Source organism: Trichosurus vulpecula, chromosome 3 (assembly GCF_011100635.1).
Source record: "Trichosurus vulpecula isolate mTriVul1 chromosome 3, mTriVul1.pri, whole genome shotgun sequence".
NCBI classification, from domain to species: domain Eukaryota; kingdom Metazoa; phylum Chordata; class Mammalia; order Diprotodontia; family Phalangeridae; genus Trichosurus; species Trichosurus vulpecula.
In genome coordinates, this window is record NC_050575.1 from 427,741,581 (window position 1) to 427,764,954 (window position 23,374).

The 23,374-nt window shown below is 44.5% G+C and overlaps 1 protein-coding gene across 3 annotated transcripts; it reads right to left on the reverse strand.

Moving 5' to 3' along the window:
• Positions 1–1,205: 1,205 nt before the first annotated feature.
• BNIP3L (BCL2 interacting protein 3 like) lies at positions 1,206–23,374 on the reverse strand. Of its 3 annotated transcripts, none has more exons than XM_036749416.1 (6): positions 23,136–23,374; positions 14,022–14,205; positions 9,955–10,027; positions 6,558–6,661; positions 6,237–6,386; positions 1,206–4,011 (listed from the first exon to the last, which is right to left on the reverse strand). In XM_036749416.1, the coding sequence occupies exons 1-6, from the start codon at positions 23,227–23,229 to the stop codon at positions 3,963–3,965; spliced, it is 654 nt and encodes a 217-aa protein (XP_036605311.1). In that variant the 5' UTR covers positions 23,230–23,374; the 3' UTR covers positions 1,206–3,962. The 3 variants fall into 3 exon arrangements, with proteins under 3 accessions (XP_036605311.1, XP_036605312.1, XP_036605313.1); XM_036749417.1 differs by lacking the exon at positions 23,136–23,374 and adding an exon at positions 21,439–22,672; XM_036749418.1 differs by lacking the exon at positions 23,136–23,374 and adding an exon at positions 17,370–17,482.

The following is a 23,374-nucleotide window of genomic DNA, read 5'->3' on the forward strand; positions in this document are numbered from 1 at the left end:
AGGGTGAAATGACTTGCCCACAGTCACAGCCAGCAAGTGCTAAGACCAGATTTGAATGCTGGAAGCCTTCTAGGTTCCAGGCCCCATGCTCTACCTACAGCACAACCTAGCTGCCCTCAGTCCCTCAACAGGTTCACTTAACTGAAAATCCACCTTATTATAAACTTTTTAAAGTTTTGTTTTCACAACAATCTTAGAGTGCACAATACCCCAAACAAGTATATTTTAAAAGAGGGGTGTATCTTTTGATGAGCACCAATTAATGATTATAGAACCCTCAAGAGTGTATTTCATTCCAGGCCAGCTTTTCAATGGCACAACTCATTTTTTTTTAACCTAGACCTTTGGTTGTGAACACAGCAGAAATTCAAAGCTCTATGTGGACCATAGGACCAAAAACTGGAAGATGTACCCCTAGCTTTTAAATCAAAGTGCGGACTCCACAGCCTAAAGCCAAGCCCTTCTTTCCGCTGTGCTGCTGAGTGTGAAGCACAATGCTTTAGGACAGAGATAGATGGTGGCCTGGAGTTCTCAAAGGCTGCACAAGCTGAGACCCTGCCCAAACCAAAACCTTTGCATCTGCCATCCCAAGAGCAGCCTAAGCTTATTGCAGCAAGGCTGACTACCAGAAAAAAGGCCACTGAGTGAAGAGGTTTGAGCTGCAGCCATTCACAAAGGCCACCGTAATATAGCTAACATGCAGAGCTGGCCTTAAGGGGTAGTCAAGTTCTCTGTCACTAAAGATCTGCAAGCAAAGGCCATAGAGACTAACTCAAGATGCTGCAAAGGGATTTCTCAGGCAGCTGGGGGTCAGAAGACATCCAAGAAGGGTCTTCCCATGGAGATTCCATGGAGGTTACAGACTACAACAGTGGAGGCATGTCCACAAATTAGGTAAGGGACAAAGACTGGTCCTGGGATATTCACTGGTCCCAGAAATGTACTCTCTACAGGTCAGATCAGCACTTCTTGGCAACTTAGATTCAATCACTTTAGCCAGGATGCTTTCGGGGTTTCCTTACTTCAAGGTTAGCTCTCCAGCTGCCACTAGCACAGAATAACCATTGAACTTTTCCTGCCAGTGTCCAGTCTTTGGTAAGTAAGGGATCAAAGACCAAAAGCAAACATACCAAACCCCCATCCTCTTTTATATACCAGGCAAAAAAAAAAATGCAGGGCATGAAATGATTTACTAATAGAAAAACCCAGTTTTGTGAGAGCTTTAATGGCACAAAATGTTTATAACTACAGCTTATACACATATTGTAAACTGTATATAATGTTACAAAGTGCTAATAACTAAATCGATGAAGAATGCAGAATCACTTTGGCTCAGTTAACTCCAATCATTTCATCAAATGGTTCAATTTGTTGAAAAAGTCTGAATGGTGGTCTTCGATTTACAGTCAATGCTTTGCTACAGCAAGCTAACTTGCTCCATTTTTCACTGTGCGAGTCTATGCATCTTTGCTCTTGATCCTATTTACAAATATTTTAAGCCAGTTTTCATTAAACATAAGAAAAATGAAGCCTGCATTTATTTCCAAAACTGTAAACAGGTATAAAGCTTTTAAAACATTTATCTTTACAAAACTCCAACTGTTAATAGTTGAAATCCTTTGCAGATTACACATCGATCTGTTTTTGTTCACTCAAAGTTTGGGAGAGCAAGACTTCCACCCCAAACCTCTAGCAGGGTTATCAATAAATACTGCCTTGTATCATCTTATGATAACAAGCTCTAGCCATTTTTATTTCAGTCAGATTCCAAGAATAGTTGATTTCACAGCTACTTGAGAAATAATAGAACAGAGATGGATTTATTTTCAATGGTCAAAAAGCTGTAAAGATAATCAAATTTTCAACACACTACAGATAAAAACCAACTATTTAACCTGTAAAGGGGTGTTGCATTTAATTCTCTTAAAAAGATGTGCCCAATTTTAAACAGAAATCTTCTCCTCCCCCACAACTTGAACTGTGCCAATTTTAATGCAAAACAAGGTGCCATTCATTAGTCCTTATGAGTAAACTAGCCTTTTCCATTTATATAAGTTTTAAACCATGTGTTCAATGCCATCTCAGTGAACAGCCTCACCAGACTTCTCAATCACCTCTAAATGAAATCCAAGATATATACTTGAAATAAATACGTTATAGAAGGCAAATCAAGTGTTACCACATTCAGAATTCAGATGCAGAAGAGAAATAACAAAGACATCTAAAAAGAATTAATTGTTGCTTTTATTTGGGCCCTGGCTCATACCTTACGTTTTCTCAAATGGTAAGAGAAAACAAATTTAAGCATAATCATGGGGTTAATTCCATACTTGCCATGGCCAATTTCATTAACACAAACAAGTCAGTTAAGAATTAAATTCTGTGTTTGGAATGTCTGTTCATTTCTGCCATAACACATCTACCTTATAAAATGTGATGCAGAAAAAACAGTTTGATGGAACAGTTTCTGCAAATTGGCCAAACTGGCTGTCTTAGTATTTTACTCACATCAACCTAACGCACTAATTAAATGAGCAAATCACTAGTTTTCAAAGTAACGATGGTTCTCTAAATAGCCAATATTAAAATCTATATCATAAACAGTAATTATTTATATATCAAACATATAGTAGTATCCTTCAGAGTTCATGCTACATGTTCTGAAATCCAATAAATCTACTTGAGGACACTGGAAATCCTGATGCTTCCTAACAATTTGGTACTAAAGCTTCACATTTTGAAGAAGGAAATGTCACTGAAGGAGAGGCTGTGTTCCCCAAATGAAGAGTTCAGTAACCTAGAGCAGGATGCCTTGGAGGAATCCCGCTTGAGGGTCCCTGGCATTGCCCTGGGGAAGATTGTACAGTAAACAGTAACAAGTGGGAGCTCTGGAAGAACATCAAAAGGGATATCATTTCAGGACTTGGTCAACTGCTCCTCACACCCAGGACCGCTCCACAGAGCAGCCCAACTGCTTGGAATGGCTCCGGAAGCCCAAGGATGTCTCTAAAGGGCTCCAGAAGGAATGAAATTTCCAATAACAAGAAGCCTGTAAATGCACCAAACACACTAGAACTCATTCAAGAGCTTCTCTTTAAGGGGAAAAAAAAAGGAAAACAATCCTTTAAGGAAAGAGATGAAAAATAAAAACAATTTCACACATAGCAGGAAAAACTCCCAACACCCAAAGTCCCAAATGCCACCTCTCTTCTCTCGCCTAGGCCTGAGACCCTCCCCGTCAGAAGTAAGGGTTCTACATCATAGAAAAGCCAACATTCTGTTCACACTCTAGCTGTCGCACTTCAGGGTTCACCCTGCTTAGTCTCCATCTTTTATTTGTGCAGCCGGCCTCCTGCAGATTTCCAACGTGACAGTCAACACTGGGAGGAGAGAAAATGGCCCCAAAGCTGGTTTAAGTACTGTTTTTTATTGCCACAGACTACTTTTTTTGTATTTCTTTTTCTTGTTTTTGTTATAACTAAAAATTTCGAGCTTACGAGAGCTTGTCTTTGTCTTGAAAAATCAAGGTTTGATAAGATACTTGCTAACTTGCTTTCTTTTTTAAAAGACTGATGGTCGTTGTCCTAAAGCAGTCAGTATTTCTATGGGGATGTTGTAGTTCTAACTCAGGTGGGACTAAAAAGGAGGCAACAAACAGGGCTATGGAAAAAAAAATCACTTGCTGGTGGCATCTGCGTTGAAAAGAAGAATGCAAATTTCTAGACAACGGTAAACTCCGTAAGGAAACTGAGGGTCTTACAGGCCAAAAAGGGAAGGAGGTCATGGAAATGCCTCCCAAGAGTTCGAATCAAATACTGAATCCCAAGAGGAGGTGGAACGTGGATATGTAAAAAGAGGGTCAAGGACTGGGGCATGCTTAGAATGGTCTCAAGTTCAAATACACTAACGTGACAGGGACAGCACTTCACAGGGCACGCGCACATCCGGGGCTCTCCTCTCCCTCAGTAGGTGCTGGCAGACGGGGAACTCAGTCGTTTTCCAATATAGATGCTGAAAAAAAATACAAGGCATTACATTTCACCTGTTTGACAGTAACATACCCCTGAAGTGTACAGATGATGAATTTCTGACAAAGGAACTTTTTATGGGGAGAAAACAAGCATCTACTGAGCATCTACTGTGTGCCAGGCACCAGGCTAAGTGCTTTACAAACACTATCTCACTTAGAAGGCTAGAGATGGGCCTCAAAGGCCTCCTTAGGACCAACTGCCACCCTCACCACCCACCCAGCACCTGCTTGGCCACCTACTATGTGACCTTGCCAAGCCACAACTGTAGGCTCACTCTCCTCTTCTACCAAATGAGGGTGCTGGCCTTGGATGCCTACTGATCGTCATTAAGGACTGGACAGGATGTAGGGAACAAGCAGACTGCATGCCCCAAGGAGAGCAGAGGAGGTTCCAAGACCAAGGCCAAGTCAACAAGGCCCCTGCTTTCTCCTGCTCTGCCCCCTCCCTTGCTCTCTGCCCCTGCACTGCAGAGGGGCGAGGCATGACAGCTTCATTTCTGGCCAACTCCAGGACTTCTATCTGATCTTCTTGCTGTTCAGTCTGACTCTTTGCGATCCTACTTGGGATTTTCTTGGCAAGTTACTAAAGTGGTTTGCCATTTCCTTCTCCAGCTCAATTTACAGATGAAGAAACTGAGGCAAACAGGAGTTAAGTGACTTGCCCACAGCTACTAAGCATCTATGGCCGGATTTGAACTCAGGTCTTCCCGACCCCAGGCCCAGCACCTCTATCCACTGAGCCATCTGGCTGCCCCTCTAGAGTAGCATACTGCTTTCTGATCAATGGAGGGGGAGAGCAGACCCAGTAAGGACACAGGCAAAGCCCTCCAATTATGCACCCAATGGAGAGCCCTGATGCTCCCAAGAGCATGACTGAAGCAGTTCCCTTGGTCCACGTGCCTGTGATGGCTCCCCCCAACACAGGCTCATGTGAATCCACTGTCTGGTGGCTCCTGCCCTCACCCACATAGATCAAGCCCTTAAGGACACTATGAAAAGACAGCACACTGTCACATCAATGCTGACGATGCCACGGAGAATTGGGAGTTCTTTTTGGTGTCCTGCAATGCTGACTTCCTTAAGGGAGAGGAGTAGGGCCCAGACCAAGGATTTCACTGCTACAGTGAATTCCCAGGTGAGGAAGTTCTCCACCACTGCACACCAGGCCAGCAACTTCTCTGCAGGTTGTCATCTCAGAATTACTTGGGGCAAGAGGAGGTTAAGTGAACTGCCCAAGGTCACACAGCCAGGATGTGTCAGAGGCAGGACTGGAGGCCATCTCCAGAGCCACTATGCCTCTCATAGTAGCTCCTTAAAGGGAGCATTTCATTTTTTAGGTCATGCACAGGACTTGGTAACTTCTTACATCTTTCAAATATTCTTGCCAATCGTTAAGTCCAAGATGAAACTGCTATTCCATTTATGCATGAAGGCAATTTTACAGGCGTAATCCATTAATTCAACATGCCTAGAACATGAAGGGGCTCACAAATGAAGGTGAAAGAAAATTTGAAAGTCAGTACTTCTCGCTCTGATGACTGCACACAGCAGAAAAGAAGGCCTATGGTCCTTTCAGCTGCAGACTCGGCATTCTCAAAGACAAGTTTGTGTTCTGCCATCTCTCAAAGGGGAGACCTATACAAAGTTCTCAATTTTCAAGCCATCTTGATATTAGAGGTTTCTTAAATTCTTCTGATATTCAATCTGAAAATAATCTAAGATAAAGACAAGTATCCAGTCCAAGTGGTTGACAGAGCTTAAGCTGTGGCTGACGCACCCTACAAAACTAAGCCAGGGGTGGGAGCCTGCTGCCTTGAAGCCAAATATGTGGCCTTCTAAGGCCTCAAGTACGGCCTTCTGATGAAATCCAAACTTCACAGAACCAATTCTCTTAATAAAAGGATTTGTTCTGTACAACTTGGACTGGGTCAAAAGGACACACTGATGGACCTAAAAGGGTACATGTGGCCTGGAGGTCGGCAGGTTCCCCACCCCTGAACTAAACCCTCTAATAATTCCCTGGGAATTCTCTGACATAAAATACAAGACACCAGAAGCTTTCTGAAAACACATTCTTTGCATTACAATCAATAAACATTTAGTAAGGACCTACTATGTGTCAGGCACCATGCTGAGCACTGGATTAGAGGATTAAATGAAAGGGATAAACTGAATAATGCAAACCACAATTTTCCCATGTACTTACCCTAGTCCCAAAGCCAAAACATGAGAGATGAACAGCGATGGAATGAACACTTTAAGAAATTCTGCAGAGAAAATGCCCCCTTTCTTCATGGCTCCACTTTTCCTCATACTTAAAGAAACAGAACGTTTAGGGTGCCGGAAGTGGAATTCCCTAATGAAAGAAATACAGAGGGAGAAATGGATGAGGAAGTCTGTGCTGAGAAAGACCTGAGGAGAAGAGGAAAGGAGAGGAGAGCACCAGGAAATGGTCGGGTCCAACTACAGAGAACGGAGGGAAACAGTGATCCATTATGGCCTCTGGACCGACCGCCGGGTCACTCACTTGGGGGGGATGTTCTCAGGCCGACTGGACCAGTCCGATACCCAGTCCACACTTTTCTGCAAAGCTTCCACTTCTTTTTCTCCTTCTGCAGCTTCTTCTTCAGACTGGGAAGGAGAATTCATATTTTAATACAAGAGAAAGCAAATCAAGCCACCTTGAATATAAAGAGCGGCTAGCTCCAGGGCCAGAAAGCAAAAAGGCCACAGGTTATTTTGGTGCTGTCACCATAAGAACCATCCGAGAGAATCAACTGTATAGATACTGATGAATACTGGCTGCGGTTCTAAAAGTGTCATACAAGGCAAGGCCTGATAAATATTTAACGTCTTCCTAAGAATTCAAGTCAGTTTCATTGACCTGAATAAAGCAGTTTAAGAATGTAATGCTAGCCAAAATAAACAGCACAGCAAGTCAAAAATCAGCAATAAAAATTACGAGATGTTATTTTTAGACTATCACCACTCAAAATGGTCTCAAGAGTTATCTGAAACTACCCTAAAAACCAGTCTGGCTCAACCAAGAGGGATTTGGAATACTTCATTTTCCTTCTGACTTCATTCATAATCTAGCTTATTAAGCATGACTGTAGAGAAATTCTTCAATTTTTTAAAAAAAATTACAATCCAGCCCAAAGCAAACAGATGTGAATTTCCAAAGGAGGCCCTGGAGAGGCTTCTATGAAATTTGATGCTATGTATCCAAAGGCAGCCCATCTTTTCCTTGAGGTTTTAAAAGACAGTTGATTTGAATCAGGTTCCAAGGACAGTTCTTAGTGGTCAGTGAAGTGGGGAAGCTGGCACATCCAAAAGAGAATTTAGAGCTGAAAAGACTTTCTGAGGTCTGCTCTCATGTCTTCACTTAGCTCAGGCCCAGAGGGGGGACGACTTGTCCATAAGATTGCTGGTCATAAGGAGCAAGTACGGAATTTGTAATTAAAAGCCTAACTGCCCGATTCCAGCATCTAACCACATTAATACCATTCACAGTTCACAGCTCTGTTCTTTTAGCTCTCGGCAAAAGTGCTCTTAAAAGTTGTTTAAAACGTTCACTAATGTGGAAATATCTTCGAATTGGGATCATGCAACCAAATAGTTTTGCTCTACATGTAAAAATGAAGTTCCCTTTTAAATGAGGGCACTTAGCCTGGGATCCCTAATCTTTTTAAAAAAATATTTTGATAACTGTATTTCAATATACTTGGTTCCCTTTGTAATCCTATGTATTCTATCCACTGGAACACGTTCTGAGAATGGCTTCAGAAGACCACAGAGGTGGGGAAGAAGGGGAGGTCCAGAATCCACAAAAGTTAAGACCACCTGGTTTGGGCTGCTCTATTTCAGGTCTCTGGAAATACAGTTATGATCCCTACCTTAAGTCGTTCAGACCTGAGGGCTGGGCCAGGCCTGCCCTGCCCAGCCCAGCCCAGGCCTCCTGCCCTCCCTCCAAAGGACATAGCCATCCTCGCTTGTCTCCACTTCAAAAGGGGAACACACACTTGCACAAAGCTCTACTCTCCCTTAATCACTGACGTATGGACTTAAACCACAAATTCATCTGAAACCTCCAGCCAACTTGGGTTTTGTAGTCTGCATCGCTTCTTGGGGAAGTAACAAGCTCACTTTTTATTTTTTCTAAACTTACCAAGTGGGATTTAAGAAGCACCCTGAAAGTTCTGGTGTTCCATGCTAAGCTATCCACAAGTTTATATAAATCAAAACTGAATATCTTCCAACGGAAGACCCCCAATCCCAGTGTTTCTATGTGCTCATGTGTGCCTCTCAGTGCCCTAGCCCGGCCAGGCTGGTATAGGTGTGGGGGGGCCACAAGCCATCATGTAAAAAAAAAAGGGCCGACATCTGGCGGACTTTCTTAGCTACAGTACCATACGGCTTTGGTGGACAAATCGATACTAGCCCCTAGATTCTCAGACCAAAACTGGCAGCTCACAACTGATAAAGCAGAGTCTTTCCTTCCTTCCCCTTTATTATCTAATACTGCCATAAACCAGCCCCTTTCCTGGACCTGCTTTGAACAGAAAGAGCCCTTGAAGCTCTTCCTGTGGCTTGGAGAAGCATTTCACTGGATATCTCCTCTGGCTCCAGCAGGGATACCTGGGACAAAGGCATCACCCTAAGATTTAAGCCTGGAAGGGTCCTTGAGTGTGGATCTAGAAGGAGCCTCCTCATTTCACAGATGAGGGATTGAGGCCCAGTGAAAATCAGTGACTTGCCCAAGGTCACACGGATAGTAGAAATACTTATCAGTCTTGGGAGTCAAACCCAGAATTCTGCTTCTAAATCAGGAGTTCTTTCCAGAGAAGCGCCTGCTTATCTCTCTCTATTGTTTTGTTTCTAAGCTAATTTTGTACCCTTCAGAAAACAAGTGTCTCTTTTCACCCCATCCCTAATGACTGCATTTTTTTTTCCCGTTGTCTCAGGGTGGCAACTCATCAAAGAACTTCTGGGACATCTGTGTAAAGTATGTTCATTTTCTCCACACTCGCAGAATTCCAGAAGATTGGTCAAGCATTATTATTCCTTGGAGCAATGAGGTTGCCTTTCCCCCCAAAGCTTACTCTTGGTGCAAGGTCAGCAATCCTCAGCCTACTTGGCCAACGTGAAAGCACGATCCCTTGTGGAAGCCCTTCTATGGCTAGAACCCTTATTGGCCCTCCCCCTTTGTGGCATCCATCAAGGGGACTGGGGACAGGCAACAACAACCAGCACCCAGTAATTTGCCTACATTCCACTTGTCAATTAGGACTGATATACTGTCTCCAAACTGTCTGCTTCAAAACACAATTTAGAGAAATATTCTTCCCTCATTAAAAACCAAAACACAGAATTCATTTAGCCTTGATGTTGTTCCTGGGCAAAGGTTCCACCCTGCTGTAATTCCCAGTGTCTCACAGCACAAACTGTGGGTAATGAGAAAGGATTCTCTGCCTCAGGCCCTACTCCTGACATGCTCCAGGGAACCCGGTGCAGCAAGATCTGGAGGTAGAGCCTGACATGTTTTACTTTTCAGGAAATGGCAGAAAAAGGAGAGAGCCCAGGAGGAGCTGGAGCTCACCTTACTTTAACCCAGGCCTTCCTGAATCTACAGCCAGCTCTCTGTCCACTGGGCCATTCTACCCCTTTGCCTCTCACTTATGAGATTAGGAAAATAATCTTTCTCTTCTAGGAATGTCATTGTGGTAAACAGTGGATATGAGAACTTCCAATCTTTATACACAGGTTGCAAATGAACATTCCCAACTTCACCAAGCTCAAAAATCAAATGACTCATTTATTTCAACAAAAATTTTACTCTTTTATCTATCAAGCAAAATGTGTTTATTTTCTGAAAAAGGAGCTTTCATTTTGCTAGATATCTCACTTTGAATGAGGAAAGGTACCTGAGAGCTATGGTCCCTGCTGGTGTGCATGTCCACATCAAACATTATCTGACCATCTTCTTGTGGGGAAGGGCTGAGGGGAAAAAGGGTGAACCATTAGTTTTCATTCCGCCGGCGAGAAACTGCACGACCCAAAGCTACAGCCTACATCGCTGTCAAAGGAGACTTCAACAGGGAATTGAGGAATACCCCCCCAATCCACACCCACCCCCCAAAATCTCACAAAGTTGTCAGGAAGCTGAAGAAAAAGGCAATAAACATTATTAGTTGGTGAGTACCATTTTTTTAAATAAAAATAATTGAGAGAAAATAAAATTTCATCTAAAACACCAAGTCCTTTCAGAAATTTTTCCAATAAAGACAGTTTCCTTTCAATAAAAGAATGTGACCTTCATCCTATATCACATTTTTTTTCTCTTTTAAACAAAATACATAAAATCCCATTGAAATACACTTCTCAAGCCTACAGAGCTCGGAGGCTGAAGGGTGCACAAGCTCCTAGGGACAAAGGATGGGGAATTCCACACACTTGTCCCAGACCCTTTGCACAACGAAAGGATTTTAAGCAGCCGCACTCTCTGGCCCTGCTGACTTACTGAGCAGGAATGAACGGCAGGCATTTGGTGACTCTCTCTAAGGAAGGTTGTCATTTAGCTCCCAGTTTGTTTTTGAGGGGGGAGGGCAGGGCAATTGTGTTAAGTGAGTTGCCCAAGGTCACACAGCTAGTAAGTGTGTCAAGTGTCTGAGGATGAATTTGATCTCAGGTCCTCCTGACTCCAGGGCTGGTGCTCTACACACTGCACCACCCAGCTGCCCCTAACACCCAGTTTCTAAAGAAAGTAAATGATCCTAAGATTTGGAACTGTCTCTGGATGAAGAGAATTAAGTCAAAAATTCTGTGACTTCATTAGGATAGAAATTCCTTCCACTGCTGCTAATCTCAAGCCCACAATGACTTAACTATTTACACAGCATCTTAAAAGTTTGCAAAGCACTCTGTGGGAAGTAGGCAAATACTAGAGGGATTATTGTCTCTTTTTTTTTATGAAGAAACTGAGGCTCAAAGAGGTTAGCTCCAACCCAGGAATTCCCGATTCTTCCATCAAAGGCTCAAAGCTGATGGTGTGAGAGTTGGTATGGCTGAACACTCACCACCCTGCAGCCAAGCAGGCTCTGAGCCTCCCAGAGCCCAGCTGGGCTGGCCCTGGCACAAGAGGCATGCACTTCATCACCAAGAACGCTCTAGAATCCTTTCCCCTTTGGTACAGCATGCCAGAGCTTCTGTTCTGTGTTTCTATGAAGATTCCAAGACCATCCAAGGTATCTAGTGTACCTCACAACTATCAACTTAAGGGTGGTAACAAGCATGTAATTTAGCAACTGCTGGTAATCTACTGCAGCAAGGTGATGCTGGCTCCCAAAGATCAGCTGGAGTTGAGCCCTCACAGACACTGTTCTGGGCTCCCACAATCAAAAGCTGGGTTACAGTAACAATAACTGACACTGACGCAGTGCTGAAAGGGTCTGCTGCAAAGGGCTTGACAAACACTGACTGAGATAAACCCTCAAAGAAGAACACTGTAAGCATCACCAGTACTGCCCATTTCCTAACAAAACCCCTGAGACTGAGCAGGATCAACGGCTTGCCCCGGACCAGGTGTTGTGACACAGTGCTCAGAGATCTGTCCTCAGCACCATGGAGACCCCCTTGTTATGATAACAGCACTAGTATGAAGAGGCAAAGAGTACTGGAGAACCACCAGCCCTGGCCTCCACTCCAGACTATCTAGCAATGCCAGGAGGCTATTCAGAGTCAAATACTGTGATCCCCGAGTAGTTTAATTAGTAATACTCATCGTCAGGATAATGACAGCATTTACATGATCCTTCCTACATGCCACTCCTCTCTTTTGATGCTGACAACAGCCCTGAGAGGTAGACGCTATTATCAGCACCATTTTAAGATGAGGAAGCTGAGGCAAACAGCTTGAGGGACTTGCCCAAGGTTCCACAGCTACTAAGGGTCTGGGGCCAGATTTGAACTCAGCTCTTCCCTATTCCAGGAAGAACATTGTCCATTTGACAACCTAGCAACAGTAGATGGCAAAGAAAGCAAAGGTGGGTCGGGAAGCCCTTATTAGGCTGACACAAAATGAAAATGAGCATGAGGGTTTCCTATCACTGATGAATTAAAAGCGTATCATCAGAGAAAAGCTGACCGACCACCTCAGGCCAATTCTTTCTGGTAGGCAGGAAGAAAATCAGGTTTGGCTTGCTGGATGCCAAGGCCATCAGAAAAATGTCTTCAGTAATCTGTGAGCTCTTTTAAAATGCTCAGGTCAATGGGAATCGGAAGCCTCAGTTCAGACTTGTAGAGGTGACTAACCTCTACTTCACGTTCTATTCAATCATCCCATATTCACTACATCTCTCCTAAGGAAAGGGACCACGTGGTGTGCCCAGAAAATGAGGACTGAAGAACCCAAAGATCCCTGCCGTCCAGAAAGAGATGCTCCCTTGGTCAGCTGCCAGTCACATGGTTAGCAAGAGTACACTACTTTGGTGGGGAGAGGACTCTGCTCTCTACTGTCAGGGAAGGCTTCCCAGTGGAGGTGGGGCTTGAACCACCGTGAAAGAAGTGAAGGATTTTTAAGAGGCAAGGAAGGAAAGAATATACTCAAGGAGTGGGGGAAGGGTGCAAAAGCCTAAGTAGGGGTATAGAAGATCAAATTCACAAAACAGCAGTGGGCCAGGATGGCTGAAAAGCCAAGGGTCCAACATCTGCTGAGACAGCCTGGAGGGAGACCGTGAAGGGCTTTAAATGCCAAGTGAAGCAGTTCAGATTAACTGGGAGCCACTGAAGCTTCCTGCGTAGGAGAGTAACGTGGGTAAACCAATGCTTTCGGAAAGTTCTCATGGCATCTACATGGAAGATGAACTGGAGAGGCTAGAAGCAAAGCCACCACTACCATCAAGCTGATGAGAGGAGGGTACTGGCTGTGGAAACAGAAAGAGAGGAAGAAATGCAAGATGCCAAGAAGGGAAAATTGACAAGACATGGGAAATGACTAGATATGGGGGTGTGGTGGGGTTCCAAAACCTGAGTGACTAGAGACTCAGGGGACATACAAAAAGGGGATGCGGGCCACATTCAGTACTCATTCCAAATGTGGAGGGGTGGGAGGTACATGGTGGCCCCTCCCAGAGCTAACTCATAGGCAACCATGTTCATAACCTACATATTAAACCAAATGAGTGCTCTACGAAGAAAACTCTCTAGCCTGCTAAATAAAGGAATTCAACGTCTTCCTTTACTCACTGAGAGCAGCTGGGGAAAACTGACAACACATCCTCTGCTCCTGGGGACCCTGAGTCACATGATTCAATGCTCAGTATAAGGTTTGTTAGCTAGTACCAGAACAAGTATTTGAGATAGTTCCTTATTCTAAAAGTTCATTCTGGTAGCCACAGACAATCTGGATAAACGAGAACTTCTCAAGGCAGAGGCAAGAGGAGGTCGCTCACTGTTTACTGAGTTTGCTTTAAGAAAAATAAAACAAAACCTAGCCACTGATTCCTCTTAGGTCAGGAGTCAGAAAGTTCTTCAATGAAGACCCAAGGGCATGTCTACACAAGGGGATGCTTAGAACAAAGCTATCTCAGGCCTCCTTTACTGAACCATCCTGAGACCCCAAATAACCTCTGGTCCTGGGCCAAGCAAGAATTTTAATGAACTGTTAAGCGGTCAAGACTCAAAAACACAAACAACCCAACCAGCCAACATCCTCCCAGGTTTTAAAACAAAACAAAACCCTAAGCCAGAAGGGACCCCAAGCAGTTACCTAGACCAATAACCTAGATAGGTGAAAGGATCTGCTCGTCAGTGGCTCCCCCAGGACCAGAAAGAGTGGATCTGCACCCACGGGGGCTCAGGAGACATTTGACAACTACACTGCCTCCGAACCCAAGCCTGCCTTTTGATAAGCTCAACTGTATACTTGCCAGAAAGAGTTAAACCCATAAAATGCCTTGGGTCCCCCACCATCTTAAGTCACCATCTCTTTTACCTGTCACAGTGGGAACTGCCTCTGGAGCTGCTTTGGCCTGACTCGTGCTGGGCGTCCAGGAGGATCTTCTCCATGTCTCCGTTGTGAATGGAGGACGAGGAGGGCACATGCTCCAGACCCCCGTTTTTTCCATTCCCATTCCCGTCGTTGCCGTTGCCGTTCATCTGGAGCTCCACCCAGGAACCTGTGGAGTGAGCCAGATAACTTCAGCCAGAACCACAGTGAACCAGAAACTTGACAGCTGTGAATATGCTGAATCCTGATAACAATCCTGGCCACCCCAAAAGAGACACGAAAACACTGAAGAAAAAGTGTAGGGGAAAACCCTACATATTGATTATCCCAATAATTCACAGAATCAATCACTTGGCTTAGAGGAAACTGGAACTAAACTTTTATTTGAGAAATTGTCTCCACTGTTTAAAAAACAGGGAAATCAGACTGTGTATCCTGTTGTCCTTTGGTTTACAGTATGGACTCTGTAATTCATAGTGGGTCTCCCTTGTTAACTCTCTATACACATAAGACATACACTAAGACATTAGCAAAGCTCTTCAATCAAAATATGTAACTACCACATTTCTCAGATGTTCACCACTATTATCAGAATCTGACATTCACTTTAGAACAAAAATTTTTAATGTACCTCAAAGTACCTATATTCAAAAAGCCTAAATTTGTTGAGCCCAGGGCTAGTTTCTAAAATAAGAGACCTGTGAGATCAAGTCTAACCTTGAGCCAAGTCCAGCCAGTTTTGGAGAGTCTGAAATGAAGCTGAAGAGGTCAATGAGCTCCCTGAGGTCATATACTGAGTTAGCAGTAAAATTGGGACTAAACCTGGTCCTCAGTCAGTGGCTCTCTACTCTAAGAAGCCTCCCCAAATAGCCCAGAAACATGCTAAGTTTTGGATCTCCAACAAACTGGCTTCTTTTTCTTTTCTCTCTCTCCCTCCCTCCCCTCTTTCTATACAGAAACATACCTTGTGATCTTGTCTTAATTCTCTTGTCCCATAGGTTCTCCCTTTTTTCCTGGGTTCTTCTAAGGCTGTTTTCGTACACAAACTCGGCTTCTGTTCCAGCCTAACCCATCCTATTAAGAGCCTAAGCAGCTGTAGAGCTGCAGGGGGTGGAGCCAATAGGAAGATGGGGAGGGACCTTCCTAATGAAAGTATCTGGTCCTCCCAGGAGGTTTCTGAACCCAGTGAACTTTTAAGGTTAGTCACCCTACACATTCAGGTAAGTTTGAAAGTCTAGATTCAGTCAGGACTAGTTGTAATGAAAGTTATCCACCATCATCAGGGTAGTAAGGTGTATGTATCTTTTCCCCAGGCCTATTCCCTCTGTTTCAAGATAGGGAAGCATTGGATAGATGCAGTTCTCCCCTAAGAAAACCCAGGTCACCTGAACCACAAAGAAAAAGGAAAAGAACCTATGTGGACAGAAATATTGATAGCAGCTCTTTTTGTAGTAGCAAAGAACTAGAAATTGAAGGGATGCCCATCAATTGGCCGGCTGAACAATCTGTGAGACATGATTGTGATGGAATAATATTGCGCTGTAAGAAATGAGGAGCAGAATAATTTCAGAAAAACCTGGGAAAACTTACATGAACTGATGAAAAGTGAAGTGAGCAGAACCAGGAGAACATGGTACACAGTAACAGCAATACTATACGATGAGCAACTGTGAATGACTTAACTATTCTCAGCAATACAAAGGACTTAAGATGAAAAATCCTATCCACCTCCAGAGGAAGAACTAATGGTGTCTGCAGATTGAAGCTTACTTTTTAAACTTTATTACTCTTGGGGTTTTGGTCTTTTTTTTTTTTTGCAACATGGTTAATTAATATGGTAATGTTTTGCATTACTGGACATGTATAATTTAATAAGGCGAGGGAAAAGGAAAAAGGGAAAAAATTTGCAACTCAAATTTTTAAAAAAAATAAATGTTAAAAATTTTGGCTTATGTGTAATTGAGAAAAAACAAAATAAATGTTTAAAAAAAAAAGAAATAGCAGGTCAAGGTGCAATCACTGCCCAGAGGCAGGTACCACAACCATTCAGAGCTGTCGGTACAGCAAACAGGTGAAACCATCATCAACAGGCAAACCTAGTAAGCTTCCAGGCACTGCTTCCCACATGCACCCCTGAGGAAGGGAGATCTCCAGTAAGAGATTTCTAAACATTCCAACACTTGATTGTCAATAACTTTGTAAGGAGTTAAAAAAAAAAGCAAATATTTCAATTCCCATTATATAGATAAGGACAACAAAGTTCTCAGGGTCACATAGAGAGGTAAACGGCAACCAGGTCTGATTGTATGGCCTTGGTTATATGGCCTCTAAGTTCAATGCTCTTTCTATGAATCCAGAACAGTTTCTTCCAGAACCTTCCATGCCTGCCTCAGCTAGAAACAAGTTCTACTTAATGCGATTTCATAGCACTTTAAATTCCTCTTAGTCACTACTACAACAATTTTTCCAGAGGATGATTTAAGCTCCTAGCAGGCAGGGACGAAGCATCCTGTCTTCCACAGTGCCCCTACCAAAGTGTACCATACTCTGAGTAAGAACAGACTGGGAAAACAGAGAAACACACAAGGGGTCTCCTAATCACTGTGGCTGGGCCAGACAAAGCAAGACTTTGGGGAAGGACTAGAAAGAGATTCTGGGAATCCACAGACACAATTCCTGATTTCCTGATTTCTGACATTTCCTGGAAAGCTGTAAATGGACATTTGAGGTGTCCAATCCCAAGAGGGAGAAAGAACCAGCTCTGGGAAAACAAGCACCTGTTCAGTTGTTCAGCCTGTGGTCTACACTTGACAGCATTCTGTCTCTTTAGGCCCTAGTTTCCTCAAGATCAGAGAAACTCAGATTCAGTGCTCAAAATAAAGGTCAAATTGAACCCCCTGATTTTATCCAAGAAGAAACCAAAACGTAAAGTTAAATAACTTTCCTGAGGTCCTATAAGTGTAAGTGGCAAATGAAGGCTTCTTTCTCTCCAGGGCCTCTCAGATCTGCAAGTCTAAGTCTATTTTGTCCAAACATTCATGCCATGCCGCTGCTCACCTCAATGAGTTTTTGGTCTCATGATTAGTCTATGTGGGCAAAGACAGAACCAAAAATTCTTGTCCTTCAGTGGAATTGCGCTTACAAATGAGCAGTAGCAGATGTGATTAGGAGTGATATTTTCCTCCTTAAGAAATATTCAGACCAGTTATCACATCCTAACGTACATTTAGGAAACTGCAAATTAATATCTAGAAAACTGGCAAACAGAAAAGCTATTGTATATGCATGTATATTATGTATATTGTATATGCAGTGATGAAACTCGAGGTATACCTCTCTCAACTGGAATGGGTCAGTTTCACATATGCTCTTACACCAGAAAAGTGGAATTTGCCTTCAGGAGAGCCAGATATGCCCTTTCCCATCCACCTAAGGTCTTTCTTAATTAACAACCTTAGAATTGCTCAATTTCACCTGCAGAAACAAGGCAAAGAAAGGTTTAACGAATCTATGCATAGACAATGAAACTTGGGGGGAAAACTAAAAAAAAAAACCAAAAACCCAAACTTTATGCAATGAATAATTTTACTAAAATATTTTTAGCTCAACTGAGGACTTTATTAAATTAAAAACATGACTATCATTATTAAATGCTACTCTTTTTAAAAATCAATTTTGTATGTTTGTAAAAGAAAATGGTATTGCTTTTTCTGCAGTAACAACATTTTTCCAGCGTAAGCCTCTGGGAGTGGCTGAGTTGGCATCTCAGCAGGCAAGCTACGTTCAGAACTGCACGTTTTCAGTTTCTCTGCTGAATACCACAGACACGTCCAGCTAATGACATTCACGATTATGACGACATGCACTATTAGGCACTGCTGTGTCTCCTTCACAGTTAGGGACAACCACCTCTATCAGAGCAGGGAGAGAAACAAGAGTGAAGAAATGTTTCCTTTGCTTCTTCAATCCCTTTAAAGGTCTCACACAGTGACCTGACCAGGAAGGTTGGGGTCTTTCTACTTGAGTCTGTTCATTCCTTTCTATAACCCAGTGTGCTTCCAAACCCTCCCAGGTGGGACTTCCAATTTTAGCAATAAATATGATCCATGAGAACCAATGAGGGGCTGCATCTCAAGTCTTACTCTAAAAAACACTGAGGCTCTGGGATAGATTGGGTCAGAACAATAATAGATCATATTTTCGTAGCATATCCCTGTTTACAAAGCCCATCCCACACACCAACCTGTCAGATAGGAAGCCAAGTGATTATCCCCATTTCACAGATGAATAAACAGACGCTCAGAGCAGTGATTTACCTCCTATCACATACAGTAAGTACTGGGTGCCAGCATTCAAATCAGGCCTTTCTTCCACTCTAACCCTAGTCTCATGCTCTTCCACTAACACCATACAGCCCCTTCCAAAATGAGGTTTCGCTAAAGCCAAATTTTATGTGTCAGCCCCTCTTCAAAGTGGCGCCCCTAAAATAAACCTTGACATTTCTACAAATGCATGTGCGCTATAGGCGTAACACTGACCCAGCTGAAAATGAAATAGGCCTCTGGATCACAGTATATTAGGAACCCCAATTAATTTGGCTTTTGTAACATGATCATCTTCATTAAGATGCCCGAGTTCACTAGGGAAATTTATGCCAGTGGTAGGCCCTAGCAAACTGGAAGGGTTTTGAATCTAGGAATGAAATCTAAAGTCTGTGTCCAGGGTCTGAAGGCCTGCCTAATGGTCACCAGGTTCATCAAGCAGGTGCATCACCAGCTAGGCAATTTCTTTGTCCAGAACTACTCATGGACTACTCCAGTACACAGAAGGCATGCCCCTGCATCATGACAGGCAGCCACACCAAAAATAAATAAATAAAAGGGATATTCTCAAGTGTGGGATAACAATAGCTATTATTTACATATTACTTGAGAATTTGAAAGATAATTCACAAATAGCCCAACGGGGGCGGGGTATTATCTTCATTTTACAGATGAGGAAACTGAGGCTCAAAGGTCAAATGACTCCACAAAGTCAGAGATGGAATTTCAACACAGAGGTTCCCAACTCTTAATCTGGTACACTATTCAAGCTGCCTCAAGCAGAATGAACATGAGGTCACACATCTCAGCAATGCAACCAAGTATTTCACCTTACCATGGTTAGCTACAAATAAGAAAATTGGAACTGTAGGATTTTTTAAAAGTCCAGTTGAAATATGGAAGGAACATGCCAAATGTCATCATCACCTCATTTTATCTGTTTGCCAAGTTCAGGATTAAAGAGAGGGCAGAAAGGTCAGAATCAACTAATATTAAGATTCTCTTTTCTCCCATAGAACCAAAATAAGAGGAATTTTGTTTCTGTATTGTGCAATGGTCTGAGATATTCCTTGAGTGCCTCCACAGACCTAATCTCCTCCCCTCCGCTTTTCTAATGCTCTTTAGCTGGATACTGCCATACCCACCATCTCCTGAGGCCTCACACCAACAAGGCTATTTTGTAGAAGAGGAGGAAGACGTATCTAACGTCTGAGACGTTTGTGAAAGCTTGAGAGCAGTTTGCGAGTTTGACTAGGGACTAAGAGCACGGTTCCAGGAGGTTGTATGGAAGCACTCTGTAAAGTGGTATAAAGATCTAAGGTATTATTACCATCACCAATGGGCTCACTCCCAGCATCAACCTTAGATTAATTCCAGGGCAAGAAGCACTAGATTCCAGTGGATTTCACTGCTTTTGAGGAAGACTCTGCCTCCAGGTCCTTGGGGAACACATTCCAGGAAGGGAAGAGCACCAGCTGAAGACTGTCTAGTGTAGGCTGCTTAACTCACTGCTTTTGGAAGAGGACTAAACTAACACAGTGAACAAATTCTTCTTTGCTCAGAATTAAAAAAAAAAATCACTTGGGGGAATCAATACAGCCACTTGTTTTGTTCAGCTCAGGGCTGAGTAATGAGCTAGCCAAGGAACTCAACTTCCCAGAGTGAGAAGCAGGAGAGCAATAATTAAAAACATTATCTAGATAGCTTTTCTATAACTTTTCAAAGGCTCCTCCCCTCCACTTCCTACAACGTGACATCCTGGCTAGCAGATTTCCCACAGCACCATCCCCATATCTCAAGTACAGACTGCTTTCCTTCCAGCTGGGCGAGGAGGGCCAGAATCAACGTACTTGGTGCTGATTGGCCAGTGACATTTATTCCTCCTAGAGCCGGCATAAAGGCCAACATTCACTACAGTCTAGCCCCAGTTTCTCTGGCCTGTGGTCAAAGGGAAACGAAAATCTTACTTCTTTTGGCGATGGAATGTACTGATCAAACGGTTTCCTTTAAAGCAATCATAAAATCATCGTCACAAAAGACAAAACTGAACAAAAGCCTTTTTAAGAGAAAATGTTAGTGATGTTTTCATTCACATAATCATGTGACTCAATTTAAGAATGGTAATAACCAACCAATTCTGCTCCCTGAGGAAAGAGAAGAGTTAGAAAACAGATAAAATCCCATATATTGTCGGATGTGATCATAGTCTTCACTGTTTCTAATCAAATATTTCTTTGCTACTGATGAAATTTAAGTGGTATGTGGGGTAGGACATTGGGTAATGATTCTGATGTAAAAAAAAATAAAAAGAGTCAGTAAACACCTTTACTTTTTTTGCTGTTAGTCATTTTAGTCATATCAGACTCCTTGTGACCCTATTTAGGTTTTTCTTGGCAGAGATACTGGAGTGGTTTGCCATTTCCTTCTCCAGCTCATTTTACAGATGAGGAAACTGAGGCAAACAGGGGGACATGACATGCCAACGGTCACACATCTAGGAAGTGTCTGAGGCCAAATCTGAACTCAGGTCTTCCTGAGTCCAGGCCCAGGGTTCTATCCACTGTGCAACTGGCTCCCTATCCCTAACCCTGGTGTTCGTGGGCAGGATATTGAGAAATTATTCTGATGGAGAAAGGGCTGTATTATAAACTGAAAAGAATTTTTAGAGACTTGAATCCATATTACACAATCGATATAGGGTATAAATCTCCCTAAATTTGAGAAAAAAAAATACAATCTAGAAATATATCATATTTCTAAGTATAAAATGAGTTTTAAAAAGAGAAAAAAACCACAAATATTCTAAGTTGCTGTGGACTTACAGAGGCCTGTATTCAAATCTTGCTTCTGAGTTTAAATTCTGTGACCATGGACAAACCACTTACCTTTTCTGTTAACTACAATTTCCTCAACTGTAAGAAGAGGTTAATAATGTTTTTAAATGCATGAAATAAACTGCACAAGATTACAAAGGGAAGTAATTATATTCAAGCAGATATCAATATATTAAAAAAAAAAGTCCATGTGACTGTTAAAAATTCCTTCTCTAAAAGATGGGGGAGAAAGAAAAAAGAACATACCTGTAGAATACCAAAATTCTATTGTGATCTCCAAGACTTGTGAAGAATCCTATTCACCAACACAAATGCTTCCCAGGCGTCTGCATTCAGGGGACCTTCTCTAAAAGACTTTCTAAGTAAAACTTTTCGGAGGTCCCTTTCAATGAGCTGAGAATCTTACCCCCTGCAGTTTTGCAAACTCAATCACACGATGATAATAAGGATAACCCCAATTACCAACACCCTGGCAGTGAGGCAATTATAGGGGGAAGGTTAGGAAACCTTCCCCCTGTCCAATGAAGGGAGGATTCCGTGCTCCAAAAGCAAACAGCAGCAGCTCATCTGTGAAAAGCCATGGGGCTACAGCGAAGGCTGTTTGCAAACCTCCGTCCAGCTACAGGTGAAGAGGGCTTTGGATGAGTCACTTCACTTCCCGGGGGTAAGTTTCTTCAGTTGTAAAAGAGGGGGTTAATAAAGACCCCTAAAATCCCTTCCAACTGTCATTCCAATGGAACCAATGCCCGAGCCGCAGAATGTAGCAAGTACAGACTAAGTCCTAAAACAGTCTGTTACTACTCCAGGGCTCTTTGGCCAGTTTCCTCGGCCAGCCCTTCACCAGGACGGGCGTCTCAGAACTGAACTGCGGCTCCAGACTAGGGAGGGTCAAGCCGGCGTGAGGGCCTGGGTGCTCGGGCCCCCCAACGCCGCTGGACATGAAGCCCAGTCTACCACAGCTTTGCTGGCCATTAACAAGGTGGGACTGACGACACACAGCTCCTGGCCACTGCGGTCACTCTAGGTCTGGGGGGGGGGACGGGACGGGGACGGGCCCTCCTCCCTCCCACGCGTGAATCAAGGCGGCCTCTGGGCGCCCCAAGCCGGAATGGGTGGGGGGGGGCGAACTTTGAACTGCTCCAATGCTACTTCTTTGCAGCCGCCATACCGGGCGCTCCCAGGTGGGGCCCCACTGTCCAGCTCGGTAAAGTGGGGGGAGGGGTGGGGGGGAGGTCCGCGAGCTCCCGGTCTCCGGGGAAGCCCAAGGCTGGAGACCCGGACAGATCTCGGTCCGCCTCAGTGTCGCCGGATGCACAATGGGCAGTAAGAGGCAGCCCCAGCCTCGCAGGGCGGCGGTGACCCTGGCCGAGTCACCTAGCCGTTGCCTGCCTGGTGCTGCGGGTCCCGCGGGCGGCCCGGGGGCACAGAGCCGAGGTTCGGCCCGCGCGGGCCCAGCGGCCTCTCCCGGACCTAGGAGCCCAGGCTTGCTTCCTCCCCCCACCCCCCAACAAGTAGCCTTCGCTCGCGGCCCACTCCTCCTCCCCCCGCCCCAGCCAGCGCCTCTTCCCCCGCGAGCTGCCCCAGCCAGAGCCAGCCCCCAGCCCACTGGGATTGGAGCAGGCCCGGCCGAGCGGCCAACCACAGGCGGCGGCGCCTGTCGCTCAGGCGCGCGCCGCCGCCCCAGTCCCGACGCCAGGAGCCCCCCGAGCCCCAGACCGGACCCTCGAAGCGGAATGAGGCTGGGGGCGGGACGAGGAGGGACAGGCAGGGGAGAGTGGGCGGCTGGGAGAGGCGAATGCAGCTGTCAGTCAGGCCGAGAGCTCCGGGAGCGGGCCAATGGGTGTCTCCGGCAGCGGCGCGTTCCCGCCCCCGGCCAAAAGCGGCGGCGGCGGTAGCGGCCGCGGCCGGAGCTCGGTTCCTCCTCCCATCCCCCCGGCACTCACTGTTGAGGCCCGCGGGCGGGGCCAGCGTCTGCTCGCCCTCGTTGTTGTTGTTGTTGGGCAGCGGCGGCGGCTGCTCTACCAGCGGAGAGGACATGGTCGGGAGGCTCGAGAGGCGGCAGCGGTAGAGGAAGCTCTGGACGCGGCGACGGCAGCTCCAGCTCCGTCTCTGGCTCTCGGGCGGTAACACAACAAGCCCAGGCCCCCGCCCCCTAGGCTGCGCACGCGCAGTCCCCACCCCG

Bases quoted from the DNA above. Each gene is read 5' to 3' on its own strand.
- BNIP3L (XM_036749416.1), bottom strand. From the start codon at position 23,229: ATGTCCTCTCCGCTGGTAGAGCAGCCGCCGCCGCTGCCCAACAACAAC. The intron at 10,028-14,021 runs GTAAAAGAGATG...TTTTCCCCTCAG, and splicing joins GGCAGTTCCCACTGTGACAG to CCCTTCCCCACAAGAAGATG. The intron at 4,012-6,236 runs GTAAGTACATGG...ATTTTTTTTCAG, and splicing joins GTTTTGGCTTTGGGACTAGG to CATCTATATTGGAAAACGAC.